Source organism: Anser anser (genome assembly GCF_964211835.1).
Source record: "Anser anser genome assembly, chromosome: 1".
NCBI classification, from domain to species: Eukaryota; Metazoa; Chordata; class Aves; order Anseriformes; family Anatidae; genus Anser; species Anser anser.
In genome coordinates this window covers 193,319,772-193,332,857 of record NC_139720.1, presented here as the reverse complement: position 1 = coordinate 193,332,857, position 13,086 = coordinate 193,319,772, and the positions used below count along the sequence as shown (strand labels likewise).

Here is a 13,086-nt window from a genome sequence, read left to right as displayed (position 1 = left end):
CCCCCCTTTGCTAAGGACTATCACAAGATTTGCTGACCTTGAAGGCAGACTGTATTTCCTAGCCTTGCCCTCTTTAGGGAATATATGGCACAAGATACTTTACTACAAGCAGAACTCCAGGCAGGAACAGTTTGTAACACTGTACAAAACCAGAATACGGTGCTTCGTCTGCTTCCTCTCGTTGCTCCAAGGATTGGATAAAAAGACTCAAGTCATACTACTCGTTAACACGCTGCTGGATACCACATGGATTATATGAGAATATGTAGGACATAAAACCCCATATAGAAAAGAAAAACCAGAACACCAATTCCACGTGCGTAACAAGAATGCTTTCTGCTGGAGCTTCGTTTGCAACAGGAGAATTTCCCTCACTTAAAGGAGCACAAATATTTGTTCTAATGGAGATAAATGTTGCATTCCCCATCCCAAAAGTTTCCCCAAGTCAAGTGCAGTTCACAAAGCCAGGTGGAATCCTTGCCAAATGGGTTAAACAAGAAGGATGCAATCCCTGATAAGGAGACCAAAGGAATCCTGGAATGCGAGAAGAAAAAAAACCCACATACTTCTACAAGCTGAGTTCCAAGAATTTAATGTAACACAGACAACAAGATGGTCAGCTTGATATTCTTATATATTACAGTAGCCACAAACACCATTCCAGTTCTTTGAAAGACCCTGTAATTAGTGCCCAGAGGACAGAGCTTCCCCTTAGGAATGTGCTGATACTGGCACAGGTGGGGTGTACATGTTTTATTACAGAGTTATTTCAAAAAGCCTCTAGAAAAAGTGAAGCATGAGGACTTCCATGCCTCACGTTCTCACTGTCGTTCAGGGTGTAATGCTGCACATTACTGGAGATATGCAGCCTATAAGAAAATCCTAAAACATCCTTGTTTGTTAAAAATAGCTGCCTGGAGATCTTCATCCAGAAAGCCCACCACCGCTCAGAGAAAGGGTTTGCTTGAGGAAGAGACAAGTGTATAACGTGCCTCAGTTCATCTAGGACTGCTGCAGCCCACACGAAATCACAGTGTTGGCGGCTGTTTGTGCTCGGAGGAAGTACAGTAAGTACAGTGCAGCCCATTCAGGTTGGTGGAATGCCGCGGATCACACACTCAATTGCATCTATTCATCAGGAAAACCCTGCGCACAGCAGCAGCTGCAGTTACCGCCACGCTCCACACCCCATCCAGCTGCCCCAGGTGATCGCAGCGGTTCTGCAGCCCGCAGGACGGACACCCCGCGCCCCGCTGCCTCCTTGTCACGCCGTCGAGGCCAAGGAGCTATATTTACTAAAGAACAGCGCATCAGCAGTGCTTTTGGCTTCCAGCTTTTGCAACAAATAAGGTCGGGCCTTTTGCAGTCATGTTCGATGAGTTTCAAAACAATTTATGCCGCGCTAATTATTTTTGATTGAAACTCGCTAAATAATTACTGTTGAAAAGATGACTTCAGCAAACAACGGGCAAGTTGCTCCATTTGAGAACAACTATGACTAATTACGTGTGCGATTTTGTCTCTTTGTAATTAAAAAAGAAAGGGTGCCATTCGGGGTCCTTTCAGGTCAGCAGCCAAGTCCCTGTTAAGTCTTTGGGGCCAGATGTCACCACAAAGTCACAAGCTACACAATGGCTGAAAATAAGGCTTCGTGAAGGCACCCGGGCCACTTAAAAGGACACTTGTGGCTCCCTGATCAGTTTAACAGTCTGTCTGCACGTGTAACATCTCTGATGACTGTAAGTGAAAGACACAAGAGTTCTGTATTTACTTTGTGAATTACCCTGCATTTTATACCCTTGTTAAGTTTACCAGCCAGCCCGTAACCGATTTCCTGTCTGCGTGAGTCTTTCATAGAGAGCGAGGAAAGTAGTAAAACATTATGATGTTTCCTTTTTCTTTAATTAAGCCAATTTCAAATTGATCTTAATCCTTTCTCCCTCTGCACCTTCCCCTCCCAACAGGCACAACCCCGAGTCCTTGGGCGGAACGGGGAGCTATAAACCCTGCCTTCATGTTACCTGAGAGCATCTCTTGCAGTACACCCAGTGACTGCAGTTGGAAAGCTAACTGGAGGTATGCTAGGTGAGCAGGGCTCCTAAGAGTAACAAATTCAAGTATATTTTTCCCATTCCCTACAGTTTATTCTCCTTCCTCCTTGCCACTGCTCCCCTCCACCCTTCCAGAAACCCAACAAACAAGCGGGTCCTGGCACGGCACCCACTGGCCCAGAGGGGACTAAAACCACCCTCAAAGGACCCGAGGTTGATCTGACTCTGTTCAGCCAGAGACCCGTTGGCTGCCTGCTGGACTGGAGATGTCCCCACAGTAGGGATTTACAAGTTTCAGTTCACAAGCAGGGACGAGGGAGCTTGGGACGGCTGATGAATTTATTCCACATCATGCTCTGCAACAGCTCAGCAGCTAATTCAAAACAGCTCTGGCACCAGGAGGAAAGGAAGAATCTGGAGGCAGTAATCGAGCCTGTCACCCTACCCCACGCCATCCCCAGGGCCAGACCCCGTTCACACCAACTCAAGAAGCTCCATTCATTCATTCACAGCCCTCCAAGACAGCCAAGCTTCACACGGCCTGGACCCGCAGGAGGAAACAGAGCTCTTTTAGCCACCAGGCTCCAGTTTTGGAATCCCTGTCTGGACTCCAGCCAAATATGATCCTGCTTATGCTTCGGCTCGAACTCAAAGTACACCTGAGGGATGGCCCCACTAACTCCATTTCCAAGCAACAAGTCACAGCTAAGGAAGCAAGCTAAAGGCAAGGATGGAAGAATCACAGTCAGTGAGGAAAGATGGAAAAACGCAAAACCAAATTTAAGGAGGTTGCAGAAATCTCCACATCAGAACTGTGCTCGTTTTCTGTAAGATTTAATACCATTCTAGCAATATTCAAGGCAAAACAGCTAAAGATATTAAAAGTGTTACACGTACAGCGCATTACACCATGCTCAATAGCGAGACATTTTAGCAGGTGCTCAGGTATCTCTGTTTTATGCATTGGCTTGACGTCTCCGCGCTGCAGTGTGCTCAACAAGCTTTCCAAGATTTCAGTCCAACAAGCTTGTTCTGTGTGTGAACGATTTGTCCTTGTAACCTACCAAATGTACATTTCCAATCCAGAATCCAGCTGTGCTCATTTAACCTTGGCTCATACGCACGGGGAGTGTTCTCATCCCAAACGGCTAGGGAAATTTAGAGGGTAGAGTTCTGAAAAACACTGCTTTCATGGCACGCTTAAGATGACAGAGAAAATCCTCAGTTCCACCAGCTGAATTATTCACCACAGCGGCTTGTTTCGCGGGGCCAGGAAGTGTTTAGGTGTACTGCCGCAGTTTTCACTGGATCTGCGATCTACTCTGGCTCTGATCATCTCCCATAGCATAAACTCTGGAACAGAAGCAGCCCTAATCAACGTCTGTATAGCTCCAAAGAAATGCTGCCTGTTTGTAATAATGCCTGATGTTAGCCTGGTTACACAGGCTCAGAATATGACCTACGAGAGTCAGACGCTGCCATGAATGAACAAAGGTTAAGTTTTGAAATCAAGGAAATACCACTGAAAGCACGCTGGGTTTAAGTCTCTCCAGTGTACGTCTAGGACTGTGAACTGAAATACTTGAGCTTGACAAACAACTGCCATTCAGTCACGGGGGAAAAATGTTATTTCTACAACAACCAGAACCCAGACCAGAAACAGCACACTCACTCTCTCTCCAAAGAGAAATGCTGAACTGTTCCTGGACAGAGGTGAAAGTCAACACCAGAACTGGAAGTACTGGTATGTGCAGCTTAACCCCGAAAGCCCATGTTCTGCACCAGGCGAATGGTTGCTGACTTGGTGCTGGAACACGTTCTCCATCCCAGAATGGCAAAACCATGTATTTATGTGCTGAGTCTCTTCTCTGAGACAGGGCTACCAGCCCCTGACAGAAGCAGAGAAGAAGAGACATCCAGCCAGTTCCACCTGCTTCTTGCAAACAGCAAGGGAGATTCTCCAAAGACCATTTAGTGTCTCTGTCATTTCTTCCACTTGCTTCTGACAGTGAATGCGGTTTAGATGTGCTAGACAAAATGCCACCCTAACACTCGTAGCTAGAACCTGTTACAGTACTGAGGACAAAAAAGAAAAAAGACAAGCTACCCTGTTAAGCCTTATGCATCAAGCTGAGAAGTCACAGAAATCCCACAGGTCACCATGGCCATCTTTAACACGGATTTGCCCCCGTGTTAGGCATGCCTCTCAGCTGCAAGTTCACCTCCTACAGCAACAGGACTGCCAGAAGAGTCAGTGTGTTTCGTCAACCAGCACACCTGATAACCACCATCAAAACCCTTTCTTCAGCCCCAAGTATAACCTTGTTCTGACCAGAGCAACAATCCCCCCTCCCCAAACTCGTACGTACCTGATCACAACCTGCATTCACCAGCTCCTGAAGCATCTGCCGATTTACTTCAACAGCCGCTGTAGTGCCCGACTCATTCGCAAAGGGCAGCAAAGAATATCTGATTTCTCGTAGAGCTTTCTGGTAAGGTCCAAACTTGGGTGTCTGTCTCATCTGCTGCTGCCTTGCAGCATCCTTCCCTACTAAAAGCTTAGGGTCCAGAGAAGTTTCGCTGCCCGGTCCAATAGGCAGCCCCTGACCTGAAGATTTGGATGGTTGCTTTAAACCTTCTCGAATCTCTTGTAATCTTTGTCTGCTGTTTCCAGAGTATGTCGTAGCAGGAAAAGTCTTTGGCCTCATTGTTAATCCAGTTTTCTCTGAGCATAAATACAGATTTATTCTTAGTTTTTCAGTTACTTTAGTTCTAGAAAGTGGCGCTTGATGGTATCAATTTCTTGTAAACATAATCCTTCAAAGAGAAAAGAAAAAAGGCAAAATCCCGAAGAGATCTCTGCCAACGTTTTACTTCAGCTCACGATCTTCACGTTTCCTACAGAAAACGAAAATCCTTGGAATCATCATTTTGCAGACTGACAGTGTCTGAAACAAAATAAAATAGAAAGTACATGCAATTAAGTTGATATTGTAAATGCCTCTGAAGGGACAGCATGATGATTAATCAAGTGAAAGTGAATCAGTTTAACCTATTAAGCTGTCACAGCTGGATTCCCTTTAATTATTATCACTTTATCTGTTTTCAAGAATAGGATTTCAAAAGGCTTTCTCAACATAATCAAAGAAGCGTTTGTCTTTAAAGTTCTATTTTGAAAATAAATGAAAATAAAAACCTCAAAAACTACAAAGTTTAGGAATTTCATACACTACCTAACTGTGGCAAGATTCCCACCCAATTGCATAACCAAGTCCTGGACAAGCCTATCCGATTTCATAATTAGGGAAGAGTATGCTCATGAAACATTTCCCCCCCACACTTCAGATTTTGTTTGTTTTACACTAGCTGAGCTCAGTTTCAGACGTTTATGAAAAAGATTTATAATGGAAATATTGATGACTCTAACCATAGCAACTTCTAGGATTTCAATAACAAAGTGAGTAACAGAAAGACAAGATATTTTGCCACTCCACATGAGTATCTTAGAGAAGTTTGAAGGTAAGAATTCTCCCCAGAACTGGAAAGAGGGGAGAAAAAGGGGGCGGGGGGTGTGACTGATATTTCCCTTAGCTGTGCCTAATAGGGAAGAAAGGGAAGACAAGGAGAAGGAGCTCTTCAGTAACAGCAGGAAAGCCAGAGCCAGCTCAGTTAAGATTAAAGCAGACAAAAGGCAAGGCTGAGATACAGCTGCACGCATCTCTTCTATGTACGGCAGAGGACAGCTACACAACCACACAGCAGAGCTGAGCTACTGCGTAGCGTGTGATATCCCTACAGCACGAAGATACAGAAAGAATCCTTTGTTTCCTGAGTCTTTGTGGCATCCTCACACAGTGGCATAGGTACCAAGGATGCATTTCAGAAGAGGATTAAGGAGATCGTTCATCAGAAGTGTCACATGCTACTGATGCTGCTTCCACAAGTTCACTTCTGCTGCTGCTGCTGCTAGCACTTGCAAAGTGACTCTATGCTGCTGCTCAAGCTGCTTTGTTGAAAAGGCTGGAATTCTGTTCAGGTGTTTTGAAACCTCAGACACAGAAGATGGTAAAACTCTGGATGTTATTGGTCACTCAGAAGACGACAACTCTCCCCTGCTGTTCCCTTCCCCCCGCTTTGAGAAGGGGGCTTCACTTCTGATCACTGCATTTTTGGCATCACTAAGAGCTTCTTCAGAAAGTATTTTCCACTATTTTTACACACTGACAATCAAACTCGACTGCAGCAACCATTCCTGTGCTAGCTACAGCATTCCCAACAAAATGCCCGTTTCCATACTTTTACCACCACTTCTCACAGACGAGCAAACAGCTTAACAGAGTGAAGGCGGAGGGTCTGGACACATTCACTGCTGAAGCCCATCATCACTTACTCACTAGCATTGGGTCTGCTGAGATGGGGTCAAGCTTTCCTCTAAAACCAAGCACTGAAAAAAGGAAAAGCAACAGCGAGGCCAGCCCCTGGACTCCTTTATGGTAGCTCACCACTTTGAAACACAGGCCCCCAATCTAATCACTTTAGATATTGTCCACGTTACGCTCCTAACTACACATGCCATGCACAGCTCTACTGGGAAGTTTCCATACAGCTTAACATCAGCCCTGTCCAGGACCACATCTCTGCTGACAGTGGCAGAGGTCTACACCGAAAGCTGAAGGATCAAACTGCCAGAGGACACACGAGGAGGGCACACACATGGGAACACCCACATCAACCTCTTGCTAACGCTGAAACGCCGAGCTGTCTAGAGGTTACCTGTCACGTACTAAAGATCTTGAGCACTAAGTATTGCCTGCAACCCTAACTCTCATACAGGTCTGGAAGTGACAGAGACATCCACATTGGACAGGGTTTGTGACCTGTTTTAAAGAAAGAACAGCTTTGTCACATTTATATTTTGATATTTTTAAAACAAATCAGCTATTAGTCAAGGAGAGATCAAGTTTTCACTATTCTCAGTGAAGATAAAACCAACTGAAGGATCACAATGACAGAATTTTGTCTACTTAAAGAGTTCAGCAACAGACAGTACACAGCCTCAGTAATGTGTTTAAAAAAAAAAAAAAGGATGGTATTGCAGCCTTTTAGGACTACATCATAACTAGCCAGTACTTAAAAGATACAGAGCAATTAACTGGTCTATGACTGTCCTTCCTCTTCTGACAGCAGCAGGCACCATATGGCTGGGTTTAGGAATCCGGGTTGTTCTTCCTCTTTTCAGACCCCGTGCCAATCCTCAGGCCTGGGACGTGCGGGAAGAGCTCGCGACCCCCCCCACCCTTTTCCCACAAAGGACTGCTTTCCCACTTACACACATGCTTCACATAAAGAACTTCGGTGACCTTTAGCCTAGGCTCGAGTCTAATAATGCTAGGTCAAGCCAGCTGGCAGCTTCTTCAGCTTACGTTCACAATACTGCTAAACCAGAAAGAAATGTTGATTGTTTAGACAGCATGAATGAGAACAGCAACAGCAGCAAGTACTGGAGCTAACTGTAAGCACACTTTATATCTTGCAGAAGTTTTTGTGCTTCTTTAAAAAAAAACATAAAACCAGATACGTAAGACAAGCCAAGAAAACAGAACATTAAGTTTTACAGATGATTTACAAAGAAAGACAAGATGCCTGCTTTTTAAGATCTTCCTGTGAATAAAAGGGCTGCATGTTTTAAAAGAAGCAGAGCGTGTAAGTATTTGACTGTTCATCTGCATTTGGCTAACTCCAAATCCTTCTAAAACTCACCTTGCCTACAGCATGTATATATCAGTAGACTTCTTGCCATCACCAGAAATATTTTTCAGCTTCAATTCATTCTGACTAGATACTCCTAAGGTGTTTTCTATTCAAAATGTTATATATCTTGTGCTGATTAGAAGCTTGTCCGTTACTCTTAAGATAGAATATTACAAATAAGAGTAGCATCACTTTAATTACATCACAGTAGAACAATTTTTGAATAACTGGCATCTTTTTTTCCCCTCATTTGAGAAATACCAATAGCTGCTCTCGCAGCAACCACAGTGAATTTATATGCTGAGGTCTGTGCTCTCAGCAGCACTAAGCAGTCTCACCAGAGGCTGCACATGCTGGTGGCTCGGCAGGGCTGGGACACGGGCAAGAAACTACAGCTCAGATCTGTTTCAAGAGCAAAGTCCCAAAGCCTGAGCTGGTGAGCTGCTTCCAAGTGTGTAACTCTGCAGGCACCGCGGTGAGGAACTAGGGATGTCTGCTGAAGTAAGGAGTAAAGTTTTAAGAAACTGACACAACTGCTATCTCCCACTCAATTTACTGGCATAGCACTGTTTTTTTTGCTTGTGAATTCGTGGAAACACGCTGGCCACTTTGCAGCGAAGGTCTGAGGCAGATCCAGGGAAGGGGGGTTCAGGAATTCCACCACAATACAAACCATGCTCCCCCTTTACAAGCAAAGGCATGCTGTAAGCAGCAAGGAGCACCGAAACGAGGACCTTCCCCAAAACCATTCCTTCATCACGTAACAAAACCACCCAGAAGTAACTCTGTGCAAGCCCTAAGCACCGTCCCAGTCCGGCACTGGGGGAAGCAGCTCACCTTCCCCATCCCCAGCAAACCAATCCACGGCAGGACCTGGACATTACGCACAACTTGTTGGTTTTTTTTTTTTCCTTCTTTTTTTTGCGTCACTCGGGCGAGCGCCTTGGGAAGGGCAGGGGACACACTTCAACCCAGGGGAGAGGCCGAAGGGCTGGATTTTGGCAGTGACCTTCAGCTGGCGGGCAGCAGCCGGAGCCCCGCTGCTTCGGCGGTGGGGCAGGGGGGCCTCAAACCCAGCCTGGACACCTCAAGCCCCCCTCTTGGAGCCCCAACCCCGTTGTTTTCGTGGGCAGAAAGCTCCCCAAAAAATATTAAGACCGGGCTCCGGCCCGGGACAGCGGCCTCCTGTCACGGGGGGGTGGGACACAAAATGTCGGGCAGGCGGCGGGGCTGGCCCCGGGGGGAGGCTGAGGGGGGGGTGAGGGACATGGCAGCCGCCTCTACAACCCCCTCCCAAATATTTCCTCAGACGGGACACGGCACCTCCCGCCTCCTTTCGGCAGGGCGCTGCCAACTTTCTCCTCAGGGAACCGAAAGCAGAAAGAGGGGGGAAAAGGGGAAAAAAAGAAGCGGGGGGGGGAGCACCCGAAGCCGGGTTAAGGTAAAAAAAAAAAAAAAAAAAAAAAACAAACGTCACCCTTCGCTCCCTACCTCACCTCCTCGGGGTGCCCGGCGCCGCCTCCGGGCTCCGTCACGCAGCGGCTCGGCGGCGACGGGCGCCGCGTCCCCGAGGGCTCGGGGCGCTCTCCTCCATCTTCCCCCTCGGCCGGCCCGGGCGCCGAGTGCGGGGCGCAGCCGGGACATTCGCTGCATTGTTAGCATTCCTCGCCCGGCACGTGACCGCGCCGCCCGCGTCATCGCACCCCTCCCGCCACATACCAGCGGGGGGAGGCGCTTGGCGGCGGGAACGGCCGCTACAGCGCCCCGTGAGGGGGGGTTGTGTTTGTAACAACCGTGTGGCACTGTGGTCCTTTCCCCAAAATCTCGGTTTTACCTCACAAACAACTCCTCCTGTCCCCCCGCTCCGCCGCTCTCCTCACAAACAAGTCGTCGTGTCCCCCCCCCCCTCCGCCATCTTCTTCCCCCCTCTCCTTCGCCCGACGGGCCCTCAACCGCCTCACGATACTTGCCCCCTCTCCTCCGCTCTTCCCCAACCGCCTCAAGATAAAGCCCCAAAGTGGTCTCGATGAGTGGTGTTATCCCAACCGCGATGGTGATGGCGATGGGAGCCCGGACCGCTGGCAGAGGGGCTTGAGGGTCGCTGAGGTGTGAGGGAAATGGCACTGCCTCAGCCTGTGGAGGTGGTTGGGGAAAGGTGTGAAGAGAGCCGACGTGGTGTTTGTCAACAGGCTGGATGCCCCAAACTGTTTTAAATCAAATAATTTTGCAGTGAGGCTCTATTATTATCATTATCCCTTTTATTCTCAACTCATTCCACACATTCACAAAGCACAGCATGTCTATCAACACCTATTTGGGCATTTCTTCTTCAGGACTGTGGGCTCTTATTTGTTCGGGGGGGGGGGGAGGTTGCTTATTTTTAATGTATTTATTTTCATCAACAATGAGGAGACAAGAGGGTTATGAGGTGCCAGAGGAGGACAGCCAGGGAATTCACATCTGGATCAAAAATTCAGACCCAAGCTGCAATGGATTTTTGGATGCAGAGCTCATATTTGAGCTCATTACAGATGGAACTGCCTGGATCCGAGCCTGTTTTTCATGGAAGCCTGAATATTCTAATTTCAGATATCTCTGTGGTCTGTAACAAAGACAATTGTCAACTAGAAACAGCTCACCCCAAAAATATAGCAATGTTTGGATCTGGGAAGAAGGTGAGAAGGCTGGCTTTGGCCCCCTCAGTGTGACAGGACACTAGCAATAACCAGGGAATACTAACAAAGATTAAGAACAGTAAGAAAATAACCTCTTCTGTACATATGTGTATAGTTAGATCATTAACGTGGAAGAAGACTGCAGTCCTGAAATACAACTTCAAAATCCTTGAAATCCTGTTGCAGAACTGGGAGTAGGAGCTCCATGCCTGATTCATTGCAAAGGCTCTCTTCTCAGCCTGGAAAGGTTTCTCTGTTGTGTGAAGGGGAAATATTGGTCCTGTGAACACTTAAGATGCATGGTTATCTTTACTTACATGAGCAGTCCCACTGTCTTCAGCAAGACTGAGAGCATGTATAAAGAGAAGTCTGTGCATAACTCTCTTTCTAGTATGGGAGCTATATTTGCAGTCTTTTCTGAGCCATGGGGACTATTTTGGCGAGTAATGCTACTTATGGACGGTCCTATCTAAAGATATTTCTTTGGGATTGTTTATCATCCTTTTTTATGTTCTTCTTGCAATCTGCCAATAGCTTATAGTTGACGCTGGTTTGGAAGAAGGCGGTGAATGTTAAGTGGCTGCAAATAGACTGCTGTATTTCATGAGAAAAAATGCAGCCTGGTGCACGGAAATTGTTTAGCGTCTTATTTGAGGGCAGCCAGTTACTGTATATAAATTACTGTCGGAATTTCAGTAGTGTCCTTGACTGGAATATATTGCAGGGAGTAGGGGGGGAGGGAGCTTCTGGCTCTGGGGAGCTAAAGAAACCCATTAGACTCAGAGCAGATTCCAGTGTTGGCAGAGTATTGCAGGGTAAAGTGGTTCATTTTGCAATCTTCAAATACCTGCAAAACTGAAGTAAATTTTAAATGATACGACAGATGCAGCATGGCTTCATTTTCTGAATTACTGCTGTGCTTAACCGATGAAGCATAGCAACGTGATTGCCCAAACCAGCGATTGCTCAATGGCTTGAGACCTTTTCCCAACAAAGTTCAGGCTGGCTTAAAGGAACAGCATCAAGATAAAAATTGCTTAGTCTGTGCTAATGTGTTCTTTCGTAAGATTTGGTTGTCATCCATATTCTTAAATCTAGGTAAAACAGATCTGTTAATTTATTTTTCTCCATCGGAGCTGTTTGTTTTCCTTTAGCATTCCAATCCACCTGGGAATGAAACTCAGCTGCACTATTTCACCTCCCGGTTCCAGCCAGCTGCACTTTCTGAATTTCATGCATTTGCACAGAACTGCTGGGTTTGAATTCCTACCAGCAGCATCAGGTACAAGAGAGAGAGGTTACATCTGCTCCCACAAAGTACCTGTATTTGGCTGGTCCACCACAGATGAGGAGACTCCTTAGACTATTTCTGCCTTTAGAAAGTCAAAGTATTAGTTCAAGTTCATTGAAAATACTAAAAAAATGGAATTTAGTTGGGCTGTAGCACGATAAAACAACTCTGTTAAAACATGATTTGATCTCTGGTTTTGGAGATGACTCTGTATCAGTCACATCTTTCCTCCCAGCCTGTGTTCTACAGAGCAAGGTATTGCCGCAGGGAAAGATGCTACATAAAGAGAACAATACAATTTGTCTGTACCAGCAAATCCGTTTACAGGCTAGACCATGAGATCATAATCTGCCATGTGTAAGGGTTAGTGTGTTATTCATGGCTCCACTTAAATGAGTTACTCTGCTGGCTCCATGATCATTACAGCATCCAGCCCTTGCCTGAGCAGCTGTCTGCCCCACTGTGTGGGTACGCTGAGAGGGAGCACAGCTCCACGGCTCCATGTTTTCTTCTTCCTCCCACCTGAGACAGCAAGGGAGGCAGGAGCTCTGTGCAGCTCTCTCCCATCCCCTCCCCTCTAATGCAGTGAGTCTCCTCATCCCCCTGTTCTCTTGTATCACCGCTAGCTGGGCCACGGTGTGAGCTTCTGAACTATTATATTTGGAACCAACTACCAAATTGTGCTGCTAAAAATACTCTTAGCAACCAAATAATTGTGATGTGGGTGGATGAACTTTTCTCTGCACAGTACTGGTAGTCAATAAAACCTTGAACCCATTCAGAAAACAGAAAAGAAAGATAAAGCAGGATCATCAGCAATGACTAGTTCTCTGCCAGTCTTTTTTCAAACAGGAACAAACACACACAAAACGATTATGAACATGTAAACATGTATGTGTGAGCAGACAGACACAAAGAATTTGCTGACAGCGACACCCTTCACTAGGACAACATGTCTAGAACAAACCACGGTGATACACAGTCAATGATGTGCAAGGAAAAAAGACTGAGGTAAACATCACTGAAATGTATTAAAACAAGAACATCTATTTTGCTTGCAGAGTGGTACTGGAGAATCAGTACGCAAAATCTCCAATGCTAAACCAGTGGGAATCTTCCCAAACTTCCAATGCTAAACCAGTTAGAAACAGGCGTTCAAAGTCCAACATGGCATGGACAATGCAACCTGTAAATATAATGTGTATGTTTACCAATGATGCAAAATGACAGTCGTGACAGGCAAAGCCAGGCTTATGTGTTCAGTAATTGGGAGGGTAAAAACCCCTAAATTCTAACTAAATTCTAACCACAGTTTAGA

At 46.2% G+C, this 13,086-nt stretch overlaps 1 protein-coding gene across 4 annotated transcripts in view; it reads right to left on the bottom strand.

Moving 5' to 3' along the window:
• Nucleotides 1-9,704, bottom strand: part of LATS2 (large tumor suppressor kinase 2) — a 47,244-nt gene extending 37,540 nt beyond the window's left edge. The window contains exons 1-2 of one of the 4 annotated variants that reach the window (XM_083833923.1): nucleotides 9,294-9,704; nucleotides 4,421-4,999 (exon numbers count right to left, since the gene is read on the bottom strand). In XM_083833923.1, the coding sequence (XP_083690049.1) occupies nucleotides 4,421-4,759 (339 nt within the window). In that variant the 5' untranslated portion in view covers nucleotides 4,760-4,999; nucleotides 9,294-9,704. The remainder of the gene's footprint in view (nucleotides 1-4,420; nucleotides 5,000-9,293) is intronic. The other 3 variants (XM_083833925.1, XM_083833922.1, XM_083833924.1) reach the window with 3 other exon arrangements.
• Between the last annotated feature and the right edge of the window lie 3,382 nt (nucleotides 9,705-13,086).